At 43.6% G+C, this 17317-nt stretch overlaps 1 protein-coding gene across 3 annotated transcripts; it reads left to right on the top strand.

Moving 5' to 3' along the window:
• The first annotated feature begins 630 nt into the window (after nt 1-630).
• On the top strand, nt 631-6494 carry KCNS2 (potassium voltage-gated channel modifier subfamily S member 2). Of its 3 annotated transcripts, none has more exons than XM_027900443.1 (2): nt 631-756; nt 2137-6494. In XM_027900443.1, exon 2 carries the CDS (start codon nt 2174-2176, stop codon nt 3605-3607), a length of 1434 nt encoding a protein of 477 aa, XP_027756244.1. In that variant the 5' UTR covers nt 631-756; nt 2137-2173; the 3' UTR covers nt 3608-6494. The 3 variants fall into 3 exon arrangements, with proteins under 3 accessions (XP_027756244.1, XP_027756243.1, XP_027756245.1); XM_027900442.1 differs by lacking the exon at nt 631-756 and adding an exon at nt 798-1553; XM_027900444.1 differs by lacking the exon at nt 631-756 and adding an exon at nt 1597-1770.
• Nucleotides 6495-17317: the final 10823 nt, after the last annotated feature.

Here is a 17317-nt window from a genome sequence, read left to right as displayed (position 1 = left end):
TGGGAGAAGGGTCCTTGTAAATAAGGCTTATGTGCTGCTGGAGTTGAAAGGTTTACCCTCTCTCCTTTGCCAAGGGTTTGAGGAACAAACCAAAAGTGATACACAGGGCCGGAGTGCTCGGGGCTCTGACAGGGTGGGGGGAAGCAAGCAAGGAGTCTTCATCCCCTTGCCTCCCCTAATCCTACAAAGAACCAACAGCAATTCATTTCCAGGAGCTGGACCCCAGATGCGTGGGACCATGAGTGAGAGGTGGTCACGAGACAGCCGCCAGGAGACCATGCGGGATACCCCAGTATAAAGCACCTGCCTCAGAGCACCTGAGCTCTGCACAGCCGGCCCCTCATCGGGGGAGTCAGGTGCGCAGTCGGCTCCTGCTCGCAGGGACTGTCAGTACCAGGCTTCTCCTCGGGAAATTCGGCCCCACGCCGGGCTCAGCATGAGGGAAAAGAGTTCTTCCCAATCGCCTCCAGCATGGACAGCGACGCTGCTATCGCTGGCCATGTAGCTGGACATTACTCCACTTGCGAGCCGGAAAACTGCCCCCCCAAGAGCAGCAACGCAGGGAGGTCAGCCCTTCCACCCTCCCTGCTCGAGGTCCCGCCATTCGGGATCATCCCTCCCGAAACGGCTGGCAGGGCAGTGTGAGGAGGTCGGGGGTTCCCATCCGGCAGCTGAGGGGGCGGCTAGCAGCCTCAACACGCAGCTCCGCTCTCCTCACGCCAAATGGCCCCGACGGGTGTTCCCGTCTTCCCTATTGTCAGTCCCCGCTGGGACCCTGCCCCCGCGACACAGCGAGGACCTGCTGGTGCCATGAGCGGGGAGGGGTGAATAGCGGCACCACCTCCCCCGGTCCCTTCCCGGCAGGATGAGGGGTAGAGAGGAGGGTGACGCCCCTCGAGAGAGGGGCTGCAGGTGCCCGGAACCACGGCGGCCGCGGGTGGGCGTCCCCCGTCCCCCCTGGGAGCCGCCGTGAGGCAGGACCGCGGTGGGGAGGGAAACCGAGTTTGCGGCGCCGCTGCCGCCGGTGCGCGGGGGCAGGAGCGGGAGCGGGCGAGCGGAGGCACCGCCGGCACAGCAGCCCCGCCGGGCCGTCCCTGCGCAGCCCCCGGCCGCCCACCCACCAGCCCCGATCGCCGCCGGCGGGGTCGGGCCGGGGGTAGGTGGGAGCGGCGGGGGCGGGCGGCAGCCTCGGGGGTCGTCGCCATGACGAGCGGGCGTGCCGCCGCCTCCCGCCGCTGAGCGGGGCGGCCGCTGTCCCTTCAGCACCGCGCGGCCGCCCGGGCCGCCCCGCCCTGCCCTGCCCGGCACCTGCACCCCGCCGGCACGGGCACCCACCGGCACTGGCAGAGCATCCCCCCAGCACCCCCTCGGCACCGGCATCCCATCGGCACCGGCATCCCCCCGGCACCGGCATCCCCCCGACACCTCACCAGCACCGGCGCCCCCGGGCAGCGAAGCGAGCCCTGGCGGCCCCCGCGGGCGGCGGCGATGGCGGGCGGGGGCCGGGGGCGACGGGGCGCGCCGGCTGGGGGCCGCGGCCGCTGAGGCAGCAGGTAGGGCGTGCGCGGAGCCGAGCGGAGCCGGGCGGGGGGATCCCCTATGGCCGGTGGGCAGCGGCGCCCCCGGGCAGAGCGGGGGCTCCGGCCCCCGAGGCGCGGCGGGGACCGGGAACCTGGGCGGCGGCGGCGGCCGGGGGGGCTTCTCATCTGGCGGGGCCGGGAGCGGCCAAAGGGAGGGAAAGGTCCGCGCGGAGCCGGTGGCACAAAGGCCGTGAGTAACGGGGGGCTGATGGGGAGAGGCAGCCGCAGCCCAGGTGAAGGGTGCGGGGAGGGACAGGAGCCTGCAGCGGGAACAAAGGAGCCTCCCTCAGGGTCTTCAGTGGGAGGTGGGAAAAAGGAAAACGGGGGAAAAAGGGAGATACGGGGCAGAGGGTGAAAACGAGGGGAAAGTTGGTGACCTGGGGGAAAAGGGAGAATAACAGGGAAAGAAAAGAGAGAAAGAAGAAGAAAGAGAGAAAGAAAGAGAGAAGAAAAGACAGAAAGAGGAGGAAAGAAAAAGAAAGAAAAGCAAGCATCAGTAGGTGAACGTGCTGTAGATTTGTTCATTCTGTCAACTTTCTATGCAATTGCATCCTAGGTATTCATTCCCTACACACCTTTGGAAGGAGCTCACTATGACAGGGCAGAGTCTGAATGCTTTATCTGAAGCGAATTTTGAAGACAATGAGATTAGCATCAACGTTGGAGGCTTTAAGAAAAAGATGAGATCCAACACATTATTAAGGTTCCCTGAGACGAGGCTGGGCAAATTGCTGAGCTGCCACTCAAAGGAGTCGATACTGGAGCTTTGCGATGACTATGATGATACCAAGAATGAATTTTATTTTGACAGGAACCCTGAGCTCTTTCCTTATGTGCTACATTTTTATAACACCGGCAAGCTCCATGTGATGGGTGAACTCTGTGTGTTTTCTTTCAGCCAGGAGATTGAATACTGGGGAATCAATGAATTCTTTATAGACTCCTGCTGCAGTTATAGCTACCATGGGAGGAAAATGGAGCCAGACCAAGAGAAATGGGAAGAACAAAGTGACCAGGAAAGTACCACATCTTCTTTTGATGAGATTTTGGCATTCTACAATGATGCCTCTAAATTTGATAAACAACCCTTTGGAAACATCAGGAGGCAGCTCTGGCTTGCTTTGGATAACCCTGGGTACTCAGTTTTAAGCCGCATCTTCAGTGTCCTTTCAATAGTGGTGGTGCTGGGCTCCATCGTGACCATGTGCCTGAACAGCCTCCCAGACTTTCAGATTGTTGACAGTAATGGGAACCTCGACGAAGACCCTCGCTTTGAAATCGTGGAACATTTTGGTATTGCATGGTTCACTTTTGAACTGGTGGCAAGATTTGCAGTAGCTCCTGACTTTTTAAAATTTTTCAAGCATGCCCTGAATTTGATTGACCTAATGTCTATCCTTCCATTTTACATTACATTAATTGTCAACTTGGTGGTGGAAAGTAGTCCAACTTTAGCAAATTTAGGCAGAGTTGCACAAGTGCTGAGACTCATGAGGATCTTTCGCATCTTAAAGCTTGCTAGACACTCCACTGGTCTCAGGTCTCTTGGAGCCACCCTGAAGTATAGCTACAGAGAGGTGGGGCTTCTTTTACTTTACCTCTCTGTTGGCATCTCCATTTTCTCAGTAGTGGCTTACACCATTGAGAAAGAAGAGAATGAGGGGCTAGCCACCATCCCTGCTTGTTGGTGGTGGGCTACTGTTAGCATGACCACAGTTGGCTATGGAGATGTTGTGCCAGGGAGCACTGCTGGCAAGTTGACGGCATCTGCATGCATCCTAGCTGGTATCCTAGTGGTAGTGCTTCCCATTACACTGATCTTCAATAAATTCTCCCACTTTTACAGGCGTCAGAAGCAGTTAGAGAGTGCCATGAGAAGCTGTGATTTTGGTGATGGCATGAAAGAAGTTCCATCCATCAACTTAAGGGACTACTATGCTTATAAAGTTAAATCCCTTATGGCTAGTCTGACCAATATGAGCAGGAGCACCCCCAGTGAGCTGAGCCTGAATGATTCACTGCATTAGTGTACAAGTCTGACAGCAGTTTGCATGAGAGCTATCAAGAGCTATGTTTATAAATGTTTTTCTCCCTTTTTTTTTCTTTTTTTTTTTTTTTTTCTAAAGGATAGTGTTGCTGACACTGCACTTTGCACTTGAGGAACTAAAGACATTTCTATTCCAAGTTGACAGTTTGCACATTTTCATCCTGTTGCATTGGATACTAAATGCTGTCCTTTCCATGCAAATGTTACCACTTTCATGACATCAGTGCTAGTGGTATAAAGATGATCTGTTACTTTGTGCATTTTATCATCTGAGCAGAGAAATGAACGTAGACAAGTGGAATAAAAAATTTCAGATGTGACATGAGTAATGAAAAAAATCACCCATCACCTATACTGGTATCTGAACTGGTGTAGGACTTCCATGCATTTTACAACAGTTTAAAACAATCACCTGTGAATCACTGATATGGGAACACTTTTATCCATATTGCTGACTAGTTATTCTGATTGTCACTTGTCTGAAAACTCCACTAAGTTTGCTTACTCTTGAGTATGTGTGTTAAAATCTGGGTGTTCTTGTTCTGAAGTGTTATGTGTAGTAATATTTTTCAGAATCTCCTAAGCATAGACCTTCCTCTGCTTCCAAGATTAGGTCAATACTGAACCCTCTGAAGAAGACAACCCCTCACATTCAGATAGCTACATATTCAAATACTGCATTTCCACTAATGACTCTAGGTATAGAGGCACACATACACCTCTCAGGATGCCATTTCCAGAAGTGATCTTTTCCCAGCGCGGTCCCAGTGCAGCCTGCAATATGCTGTCTCAGTCCCTCAAAATGGTTCTGAGATTAGACACACAAAGACGTGGGCTTTCAACAATTAGAAGCTCCAATGAAAAACTTGGATTTGTTTAATTAAGTGAAATATTCCCACATGAACTGTACAGGCAGCATTTTAGGAACTGACATTCATATACTGCAAAAAGACTAATTATAAAGATGCCATATGTGATGCTGAGATATAAAATCTAATTTTATCAGAAAAGCTTGAAAGCAGGTGTTGATGACAGACAATTCCATTAAGATTTCTGCCAAGGAAACTATAAGGAAAAAAACACCCTGTCAAGTCACATTTTTCCTCAGAAAGAAACTCACAGTTTACAACTAAGGGAGAGCATAAGGGCCTAAGAAGGGAACAGATAAAGAAAAAGAGCTTAATACTGCACCAACTGTGGGTAGATCCTCCTACCTATTTATGTGACGTAATCAATGTAAATCCTTTCAAGGGCTGGCATGTACTTTTTTTAAAAAAAAGAAAACAAAACTGAAAAAGACATGAGAGAACAGATCATCTAGGACTTCCAGAGTAATCATGGATCTGCATAAGTTTGTTTTTTGAGTGCTCATTCTCTTCCCTTACAGAGTTTTACAGAGATCAAACACTTGTAATCAACAGGTAGAAGCCACTGTTGTGTGGCTGTTTTAAATTCTTGGGATCTGTGCAAGAAAACAAACTACTGGTGCTCAGCGGGCAGAACAGCATTTCTCTTCAGATCCTGCTGCTTTTCCATCCCATTTATTGCATTTAATGTTCCAATTATTTTGTTTGTTTCTTTGTTTGTTTTACTTGTGAAGAGAGGTTCAGAAATTAAATTCAGACTAGTCAGAAGAGAAAATAAAATACTAAAGCTAAAATTGTCACGTTTGGAAGACTGTTTTTGTATACCATGACAAGGGGCAGCCTAACTGACAGAATAAAGGAAACATGGCATGAATAGGTAATTGCCTCATTTAGGCTACTAGAGGTTGCTGTCTGATCTGTATCTTTTGATGCTTTGCTGCATCAGCTCCACCTATAAACAGGAAGCTGAGCATGCAGGATCACATTCCTCTTTGCCCAGTGATCTATCACAGAATACACGGTGTGAAATAAATTACCCCTTGCCCCATTTGCTTTGAAAATACTCTCCCCTCATGTCAGTTAGTGACTGATTTAGGCCATGAAGAATGAGGGAAATGGTCCTTTCCAACCTCACCAAAGATCTCAGCAGAGCCTGCGCAAGTTATGAAGTCCATTGGCAAGCCATTGCTTGCTGTCCCTGAAAATCAAAGAGCCATATATGTGTTCCTGAGGGGAGACCTAGATAACCTGAATTTGATATCCAGACTTGAAACATTTTGCTAAGGTTTTCACTTTTGGAGGGCTGGTTCAAGTTCTCTGCTAGGTGACAGGCATAAATTCAGTACTCTTGTTCCTGATTCATATTGCATGTGTGTCAACTATCACACGCCTACAAACATCCTCCCAGAGCGTGGGCCAGCCTGAGGTCACCTGCTGGACTGAAATACCAAGAAAGAAGTAAGGGAGGAAGAGGTGGGCATGTGCAGCTCATGTACTGTGATCAGGTTACCTGCTGCAAGGTTGGCATGCTCTCCTCCTGATGCAAGCTTTCACTAATTCTGTTGGCTGGGGTCCTTCAAAGAATCCAGCTCCAAGCAGTGGTTTTATCTGTTTCAGAAACGGTAGGTTCACAGAGCTGAAAACCAGTGCCTTTCAGGGTAGTTATTTGATGAGACCTGTAGACTTGCCAAAGAGTCACAAATTTCCTCAGCTGTTGCTAGTTTAACATTGCAAATGTTGGATCCAAACTTTACAACACATCATTTCAATAACCTATAGCTTATCTTATGTTCTAGATTTATTATTATTTGTAGGGCTGATTCTCTGCCATTTCTGCCAATATTGAATGGAACGTGTCCAAACTGCATTTTACTAAAGAAAATGAAATACTCTAAGGAATTTTGACTTTTATTGTACTGGTTGAAAGGAATTTTCATTATTGCATTTTTATATAAGTGCTTTGGATCAAAGACACTAAGTAAATAAAGTACTGAAATTTAATATGTTCTTATTATCATGACAGTGACTTTACACAGCGCACAGGAATTCCTTTCATAAACTTAACTAACTCCATGTTAAAAGTAATCACATTTTTGCTCCCTCCTCCTCCTGCAGACCATTCCAGAGCTGCGCTTGCACAGCTTGCACAACTTTTAGCATAATTTTACTAATGGATGCTTTATACCAGTTTTTTTCTTATGCCAACACTGCTTAAATATTTCATTTTCCTCTTTGTTTATTCCTGGTGTATTTGTAGGCAGCAACCATACGCTCTTACATGCTTATTTTCACAGGATTATACCTGCCAAGCTTCCTTTCAGTTTTCTTTCTGCAAGTCATGTTCCCCTGACCATCCTAGGGGATGTAGCCTTTTTTCTGCTTTACTTCTGCCAAAATTTATTATCTTTGAGCTGGCATGGTACAGCACTGTACAGCAGTTTTAATATTTGCTTATGACTAACAGAATTTTTCACTGAGCAGGATAACAATTTAACAATTTAAGTAATGTTTCTGTCTTAGCTCCCCCCCAAACTATTTAGATAAGGAAGAATAAGGCACAACTTTCCTGCCATTTTGTGAAGTAACCTCTATTCTAGCACTCAGTGCAGTAAGTGCTGAGAAACCTTATCTCTCATTAAATAAAAACTACAGAAAAATCTTTACACTTTGAAGGAAAAAATCAGTCTCTCCAAAGCCCCACAGGGGAGAAGAGGCAGTGTACTTTTTGAGTAGTCAGTACTTTTGCCAGAATTCTTCATTCACTCTGTGTATTTTTCATTAGAGTTCACTTCATTACACTCCTGTGTAAGAGCAGAACATCTGCAATTCCATAACCAGTGAGTCAGAATCGAAGGATGAGAGGACTGATTGGTCACTTTCTCCAGAGTTTGAAACTTGAAAATTGCTGTGGTCAGAAATCTCCTTACTATGGATGTGCAGTTCACTGAAGAACATTGCATTGGCATGTGCTCCTCCTGCCTGTGACAGTCACCTTCCTGGCACCAGTGAAAATGCTGTGCCTACTCTCTTTTGTCTGAGAGCTTTGTGTTGTTTAAAGGAGGATTGTGGTACCATTTCAAATGAGGCAACTCACTTTATTGCCAAGAATAAACTGTTAGAGAATCTGAATTTCTAGTACAAATCTAGGCTACTATGAGAGATGGAGATGCCCTTGAGAAGCAATATGTTACATTATTTCCCTGAGATGTAAAATCTATACATAGATTGTGATTAAGCTTTTTATGTATGTTCAGATTTTGTATTACTGCCTGGTTTATTATTCACTTACTTTCATCAGTTGCTAATTCTCTCTTTCCCTGCAGACTACCCATTTTGAAAGCAGGCTGTTTTTTCCTCCCATATTATATAGAGCATAAGCTACTTCACATTGCAAACTTATAAACAAAGAACTTGGCATTTAATTTTCCAACTTTAATACCTCCCATATTTGTACCTTTTTGTATAGAGCTTTACAAGACTGCAGGGAACTACTGTATCTGGTGCTCTTTGTACTGTGTTTCTTGTCCCAGTAGTGTATAACATGCTCAAGAACTCAGCTTTGTGCCACAAAATGAAAATTAAATGCATAAAAATGATATTTCACCAGGGATTAAGAACTGATTTGAGTTTCAGGATATTCTGAGTATATATTATAATCAAAGAGAAGTGTGGGTCTCATTGTGAAGATAAGTTTCTTTTAAACAAATACATCAGGCTAGATTTATATTTTTAGAAAAGCTCTTAATTGGTGGTTTTGTTGGGGAGCCCACATTTTTCGGTTGAACAAACAGTGCAAGTTTCTTATTCTCTACCTGACAGATTAGGGACTGAGCAACATACCACCAGCATTTGTTGGCACTAAATCAACTTGACACGACCTTTCATCTCTTACAAAACAACCTCCATCCTTAGAGGCCCCAGCTGTGCACATATAAGCACAGAAAACCCCTGGAGTAACTGCTCTCACTGCACTAGTTATCCATTTCCTCTCACAATACTCCTGATTTTAATTTACCTTTGATGGTACTTTCAAACAACATTCAACCCAAGTCACCACTCGTATCCCTCGGTGAGGTGTTGTGGCAGAACTAATCTTTTCTCATCATGTTATTCTTAATTTATTTTCCAATTTATGCACCTGGTTTCCCATTAAGTTATACCAAAAAATAATTGGATCTCCTGTAACTAATTTTCCAGTTGCCCACTATTCAGGTAGGGTAGAAGAATGTTCCCACCCAGTTTATGAAGCATCTTTTACTGATTCTGCCTTTTTCATTAAAAAAAAAAAAAAGCTTCTCACCTGAGAATAATTTACTGGGTTAACAATGGAGCAATGGTCAATACATTATTCAAAGAAACAGTTCTACAGAGTAATCACTGAAGCTGCTAAGAAACATCACCCTCATTAAAGATTGTGGATCTGTTCATCTCTCATAAATAAAATTATGGGTTGTCAGCTAGAGGAAGCAACATCCAAACAGTCTAGAAAGCATTTCCCAAGATCACATGACACTGCTGGCAAAGTCTCTGAAATTTATTTCTCCTGCTAGTACAGAGGGTGGAGAATCATCTCACAGGTGTTGAGTCTCAAACTGACCTCCCACTGGACACTGCAGAAATTTGTTTATCTGACATCACCTCACCCTTTACACACAACCCTAAATCATGGAAGTCCTCACTTGGATAAACACATGCATCTGCCATAGGAGGCAGTGGCACAAATCCAACATTTCAGCTTCACACAAGTGCCAAAGAAACATCAGCACCTCCCACTCTTGCATTTTTCTTCCAGGGTACCAATGGACTTTGGTTTCTCTCTGATCCCTGTTCAGAAATAAACAGGGCTAAGTTTTTTGGTAATTGGACAAAGTGTGCTATAAATCTGACGATTTCTGCTATGTATCTAAAGCAGCCTAAGAGAGCTGCCCACTTTCGGATGCACGGTCCAACATCTGCCTGTTGTCACCCGATGCACAGGTGCTCTGTGTGGTGCACAAGCCTGTGTAGCTCTAAGCAGATTATTCCACTGGTTACACTGGCAACTTTCAAGGAAAACTCTTAATCCTATTTGTAAGATGAGTGGTACTCATACAGCACAGTTGCTTACCAGCAGCTGCTGTACCTCTTGTTTCTGAACCCTCTCCATCTGTCTGCCATATCCTGACGTGTCTATTCTTGCAAACCCCATGACATATGGGTGATGTGGTGGGGTTGTTACACAGCAAAATGAGGGTCTGCAGTTCCTGACGTAGGGACAGCAATCCCACCAACTTTCAGTGGAAATTATCCTTTTAAATTAGTATGCAATTTTTGAAATTCATCTTCTGTCCCCTTTTAGGAAGTGTTCTGAATATTGACACACTGGCCATGTGTTTACCACCCGTTTAATTACAAGGTAAATTATAATCTATTTCTATTGTGGCAGTGCCTAGGCATGCTAGCCCATGGGCTAGCACCTTTGTCTGTAAGGTTTTACAAGTATGGCAAAAGATACCATGTCAAAAATGTGGTTTGCTTTTGGGAAAAAATCTATTCTCTATGTGTCTTTCTTTCTTCTTTCCATACCAAGGCATAGCTTCCTACTGTCACTGTTAGTACGATCCTTTTATAACCTTTTGATCCCTACCCTGAAAACCCAAAGGAAGAAGCCTTGGATGTATTTTCCTTTGGTGAATTCATTCTCAGCATTCCCTGTGGGAGCATGCTCTAAAGAAGACAGCTGAAACCAGGGAAGAGGCTGGTGCCACTTGCAAGCACCTTCCGGAAGAGTGGGTTATCCCCATCCTATTCCCCCCTATACATCTCCCCTTCTCTTGCATGGCCAGCAAATAGGCAAGGCAGGTCCCACAGCAGGGACATCTCAACCAGCCAAAGTCAGGATGCAGCTCTTTCTCTGATCCTTTCATATTCAGCCGGGCAAGGGAACTGCCAGGTTTGATAGTTCATTTTTGCATGAGGCATCTCAGCTGCATCACTGAAAATGCTTTGTATGTACAGGGAAATTTTGCTTATGTTTTTGTGGCAAAAATGCAATGAGGATTCCTTATACATTGGTGAGGGCAGCCCCACTCCTGGATCTCATGTTCACCAAACACATTAAACTGGAACTGCACTGGAGCTCTCACCAGCGCTACCAGGGCAGTGCTGGAAAGCACAAAGGCCTCTGCTTTACTGGAGAAGTTACACTGGCCCATCCACCAGCACACAAAGACATGATGTGCTTCCTCACGGTTGGCAGGAGCCTCAAAGCACCAAAACCATTTAACATGCCAGGAGATGGCAGTCATGCCAGGAACAGGAGGTGGTAGGTGTTTCTGGGTGCATTTGATTTTCTTAAGAATCCCTTTAGATTCAGAGATAGGTCAGTCTAGACGTACCGAGAATACAGAAAAAAAGACTTTGAGAGGCAGTTAATGATTGCTGAAACAAGATACCTGAAAACTTTTCATCCTGAGAAAGCATTACTGAAAAAGGAAAATGTGTTTCTCCATCCTGATAAAGAAGGTGAGAAAAAAGCTACGATGAATGAAAGGTCAGTCTACTTGGGTTATGGGCTTGTAAAATAAAATGTTAATCCAATGCAGCCCAGAAAAGAAGAATAAACCTGGATGGAAAACAAAGCTACAGCTTTATAGTGTTTCAGTTTTTTTCCTTTGAGAAGTGCACAGGACAGCCATGTCTTACATGGCTTCATTTAAAGATCTGGACCAAACATCAGAGACCAGGTTCCCAAAGTGTAGATTTCCAAATTTTTAAGCAGAAACAGAGGTGTCAGACACACCCTTCCTTCCCTTGGGTCAGTAACATGATGCTCTAAACATGAGGTTGGCAGCTTTATGGTATTTTGGCTAAGCAAGGCCAAGCAGTTTCTGTCACTTCCTGTGATGAGGGAACACAATCAGCCCTGAGCTGGTGGAAGACACCTCAGAAACACAGCAGACATCTCTTCTTAAAATGCCTGAACTGTTCCTCGTTCTAGAGCAAAGAGCTGAACTAAACATTTAAGTTCATATTGGTCAAACACTTTGCAAATAAGACTTCCTCCCACTCTAACTGCAAGATAGGACTGAACTGTTGAGCTTCTTGTGGAGGCAGTAACTGAAGATAAGTGCTATGAGATGTATAAAATTCACGTCAGTTGATGGGCTGAATAAATCAATGTTAACTACATTTAAAAGGCTTCAAACTTATATCCACTCATGGAATAAATTTGCATTAATTGTTGGGATGTGGGGCTACTGCATTACTGGTCTTGTAATCCTGGAAATCCTCAATTCCTATTTATTCCAATAATTACATATTTGGGAGCTGTGTAAACATCTGGTTACCAACAAAATTTATAATTACACTAACTTGGAGAAACAGGTTTGTTGAATCTACTACAACATTATTCCCATCAATTTTAGCCACATTACACTGCGGAACATAAACAGCCCCAAAAGCTGAAGTATTTCTATAAAAGCTGAGCAAACAGTGGTGGATGTGCTTCCTTGGCAGGAGAGATACCAGTATACCCATAGTGGGTACCAAATAACTTTTGGTTGTTTTGGAGTTTCCAATGGGAAGAGAGACTCCTGGAATGAGTCAGAGCAAGATTTCAGCTGTATTCATTGAAATATTGAACCAGTACTCACTGCACCAGAGAATTCTGTTCATTTTTTGAGGTAAATAGGATTTGGATTAAGCAATTTTATGTGTATATGAAGTGCAGTGTTGAACATTAATAGACTCACCCCATTATTTTCTGGACGGGCTCAGGGCCACCTTCTGTAAAGATCAACTAACAGGAAAGGCAACCCTGGATATTAGGAAACTCAGAAAAACTTATTTTATTAATTGTATTTACCAGTACAGCATTTGATTTGTTTCTGCATATTCATATTTAAATAGGAAACACTGAAAAATTCTAGTCTTCTCCTGTAGTTTCAGCAGGGAAAATTGGTATATGACAAATAAATACAACTTATCTAGAGACTGAAATAACACCTGCACTTCGAAAAGAATCTCATGCTTTTGGATATGGTTGCTAAGAAAAATGGTAACTCTGCTTAATCCTTCCTCAAATAATCTCTGACCTTTATAATCTCTGGACTATGACACTTGTTTTCATGTGCAATGAGAGATCAGAAGGACACTTCTTGCTCTTAAGCCCATATACCCCATTGTACTGTAATAAAAATGAAATATCAATTGATGCATCATACAAAAAGCTTAGTGTCAGATAAATCAACTCGAAAGCTTTTGGTCTCCCTCTTTGATCTACTGGCTGCAAGGCTTTCCTTAACAGCAACCATGCAGGCTTTGGGAGCCCAGGAGTGCAAAGCAGCAGAAAGATCTTAAGAAGGGAAAAGGTGTTAGAAACATCTGAGGGCCACAGCCATCTTCTCATACAGCCAACCTTCCAGTGACACCAAGGGAACAAAAGGATGCATGGGGGTGATGCCTGCATGTGTTTCTGGGTACACCTGGGTGCAGTGAAAGAACAATTATACTGGTCAGCTCCAAATACTGTCCACAAGGGAAAACACAGGGCTATGTTTTCCTCTGGGAGCTGACTAGGGAGAGATACAGTAACATAAAATACCTGTTCTCAGAAGAAATATCCCTGAATAGAAGAAACCATGTCTTCAGGAAACATATAGTTTAATTAGTTACACAGAAAAAAAATTTCCAGATACATTAGTACATGGCCACGTATGTTTACAGATTTAACTTCTGAAGCTGTGAAAGAAAAAAATTTGAAGACTGCTGGCGTTTGTAGTGCCATAGTAAATGGTAAATATCATTAATGTTTTACCCCATTGTGACAGACAGAAAACCAGCATTTGAGCCCAGAATCAGATTAGTTTAATTCCTTCTAATGCCTTCCCACTGCCTGGCTCTGGGCAGCTCCCTGCTTACTGCCAAGTTTATCCCCTCTGAATTTTCTGTGGCCTTTAGAAAGGCCTGTTTCACTGACCAAATATCAGCACCAAACAAGAACTCGGGCTGTTTGCCTACATCACATGAAAACTTCCACTTCACCATCACTTCTAGTGAAGGTAAACTGAGCATCCACAGCAAGAACCTTGGAGGCCAAGGAATAGTGCTACTGGACTAAGGAACACCCTGGCACAGGGCACGGAGCGATAGTTAGCTGATGCCATTACACAAACTCTTCCACTGCACTGAGATAGTTTCCTAAGTAGATATTTTTCGCACATCAATAAAAACATAAACATAGGGAACTTCATCCTTCCCAAGGGTTAAACACGATTCTCAGATTCCTCGGTGCGGCCATGCCTTATCGGGTGCTATGGTCATGCTGCAGCCCTGTCAACAAAGTGAAGTGACATCAAAAGCTGTTTGCTCCCACAGCATGGCCTCCTCCTCGAGATAAAATCTGGCTCCTATGAGGCTTCCACAGGTACTGGTTTGAGCATAGTGCTGGCCCTGATGTGGACCAACAGCTTCCAGATGCACGCCGAGTCTCTTGGCAAAGCGGTACTCATGGCTTTGTGGTGCCGCTGCACGCTTTGCAGGAGCAGGAGGACGACAGCAGGGCACAGCACTTATATGACATCCCGAATAGGTGCACAGCTCATTCAGCCCTTTCCATCAAACCATCTCCATCCATGTCTTGCCCAGGGTCAGAGCAGGGAAAGCCTCTCCATGCAGAGGCAAACAACATCTGCTACCAAAAGCCTCCACTATGCCAGATGAATGGGGAAGCAAAGGAAAACACATCACTTTGGTGACCTTGATTGGGGCTTTTTTCCATGTTTATTTACTTGGCACTGTTACGGGATGTTTCCATTTATAAAGTCTGAAAAATTTAAAACTTCTGTCTTTGAAAGTGGCAATGAAATAAATAAAGCATGAACATAGAAGACAATAAACATGAATGGAAGAAAATCAGATGTGAAACAGCAACACAGTTACAGAGGTGACCATCTGATTTGCTTTTTGTCAGCCAATGCTTTTTTTTCCTCACATCCAAAGTGAGCCTCATAGGCAGCCTGGCCAGGTGCAGATGCCATATGCTTTTCCTTTTCTCCCCAAAGATTTAAAAAATGGTTTCTTTCTTCCTATTTCTGTGACAAATCACTCTTCTCCAGTCCAGAAGACTCTCTAAGGCCTAGTGGAACTAAGCATGAATCTATCCTGAGGAATCTGTGAAACTAAAAATGAAAAAAAGTATCAAGTATCTGTTGGTCTGGGACTAACAAATATTCTGAAAGAGAAAGATTTGCTTAGGATCTGAACATCCCATTCTTTCAAAGGAAGGGAAAACAGGATATCTGAGACTTCACTTCAGTGATCTCTGAATAGAAGAAGAGAATAGAAGCTGTTGCTGACATTTGCATTTGGGCACAATGTCCCAAGGACTCTTGGCTCAGGGGATGCTCTTCAAAGTAAAGCCCACATATATCTTCCTGAGCAGGGGGAAGAGAAGGAAAATATGGGGAATTTTCAAGTATGCTTTAAAAACCCTAACAAATTAAACCAAACCAAAATGGATGAGAGGACACCATATAAAAGATAGACCCTTTCCATAATGAATACACCAAACAGAGGACAAATACATTCTGTGAAGAGGTATTTTAAACCAAATTTAACAGGGTTAAACTACAAGTGCAACTTAATGACTTCACACTGAACCTTTAATGTAATTTGCTTTTCCCCAAAAAGCTTAAGCTATGACTTCACCTGGAGCAACACAATGGTGAGAAACAACGCGTGCTACCCAGGACATGTCTTCTCCAAGGCTTTCAGTGTCAACAGTGGGCACAACTCTGCTGCATCACAGCCTGGTATACAAATATCCCAAAGCAAATTTCCCAGCCAACTGCATGACACAGCCTCAAGTTGCGCCATGGCAGGTTCTAATCATATATTAGGAAAATTTTCTTCACCAAAAAGATTGTCAAGCGTAGAAATAGGCTGCCCAAGGAAGTGGTGGTGTCATCATCCCTGGAGATATTTAAGAGACGTGTGGATGTGGCACTTAGGGACTTAGGCTTTAGTGTGGACTTTGTAGTAGTGGGTAAATAGTTGGACTCGTTGATCTTAGAGGTTTTTTCCAACCTAAACCAGTTGGAAAACTTCCATGAACTGGTGGAGTCACCAGCCCTGGAGGTGTTTAAGAAAAGACTGGAGGTGGCACTTAGTGCCATGGTCTAGTTGACATGGTGGTGTTTGGTCATAGGTTGGACTTAATAATCTCAGAGGTCTTTTCCAACCTAACTGATTCTGACTATGACTACGTAACATGTGACATGTGACATGACTATGTAACACCCATCATGATCTTTGGAAACAGAGAAAGAAATGCCACAGTAAGCTGGAGACTTTAGTATTTAAGAATGCAAAGAAATAAAGACTTCCTCACATGGTGAGGTCTCTTTAATTAGCTTTATAACCACACTTGAGAAAATGTAACCCTTGTCATATCTCACTGACAGAGCAGCACGCACACAAAGTGCTTTACAGAAGTTGTACAGTTCACAATCTGCTTGGAAGCACCAGTGCCTATTAATGGGGAGTCAGGCTATCTCACATATTTGTGCAAGGGTTCATCATCATGAGCCATACTTGTATTTGGAAGCTCAACAAACACACTGGATGGAGAAGCAGCCTGAGCCACTGTGCACTCTCATTGGAATACACTGTGCAAATGCAGACAACCTATTATTTAGCACAAATAAACAGTAAATAATTATTCTAGCCAATTAATTGTCAGATTAGTTCAGATTAGCAGTAGAATTTTGTCACTTCAAACATACTGTGGATCACTAATGAGTTTTGCTCATGAGTTCCTTTTTCATGAAAATACCTTTGTAGGCAAATTCTTAAGAGAATAATTAAAAAAAATCAGAAAATAAATGGGTGATGGAATCAAATTCATTAAATGTATTCACTTTTCCTACTCAAGCCTATCCATTACCTATTGATTTTTTACTGCAATGAGAAAAACAAAGGAGCAGCACAAGCCACTTATGTCTGCTAGGACTGAGGAGTTCTTTCCATGGGCCTGCTATGCTTTCATGGAGATCCTCAGACTTCTAGATCTTGCAACAATGCTGTGATCTGGAAAAATCCTTTCCAGAGTTGACTTTGAGAGATGTGGGTTTCTGCACTCACAACTGGGCTTGCAGTGTTACAGAAAGGAAACAAAAGCATGTGGGATGACTATGGAAATGAACATTAATGGTTTCTATTAAGATAATTTTGCTTCAGTTAGAATGAACACCAAGTCAACAATTATACATGAAAAATTAGCTTTTATTACAAATGTTTAGTAATAAGCAATGATTTTTCAATTTTTTTTTAACTTACTAAACCTAAAGATACAAAGTCAGAAGCAAACAAATTGGTTAAAATCTTACTGAAGGTTAACTTGCCAGTAGTTCTATCAGGTTTTCTGCAAGGCTTTCTTTTAAAATATCTTATTTATTGTACTATTGACTTTACAGAGATGCTCATCCTCCAGTAGAGATATGCAGTCACCAACATGGATGATTTGATTCATTTATATAAACGGAAGAAAGAGAAAATAAGTTGTGTCCATCTCTGAGTATAAAACTTATTTCCCTATGCTATGCTTGCACATTAATTTAGAGCTCCATACTCTGGCTGCTGAAGCCAAAGGCAGCTCTCACTGACCACAGTGTGCACCATACCAGAATGGAAACATTACTGATTTCATTGAATTGGTGAAAGTATTCTTTGGTCACAAACATCCTCTATCTACACAGTTTACACTACACCAGATGCTATTTTTCACCCATTTTAAGTAGCTTGTTTACATTTGTTTTACTCCACAGTGTTTAGATCTTTTTCCT

The sequence above is a fragment of the Empidonax traillii genome, unplaced genomic scaffold (assembly GCF_003031625.1).
Source record: "Empidonax traillii isolate 1590-97213 ecotype Southwest subspecies unplaced genomic scaffold, ASM303162v1 scaffold729:size315501, whole genome shotgun sequence".
Classification (NCBI taxonomy): domain Eukaryota; kingdom Metazoa; phylum Chordata; class Aves; order Passeriformes; family Tyrannidae; genus Empidonax; species Empidonax traillii.
The sequence above is the reverse complement of the archived record's forward strand: the minus strand, read 5'-3'. Positions and strand labels throughout refer to the sequence as shown.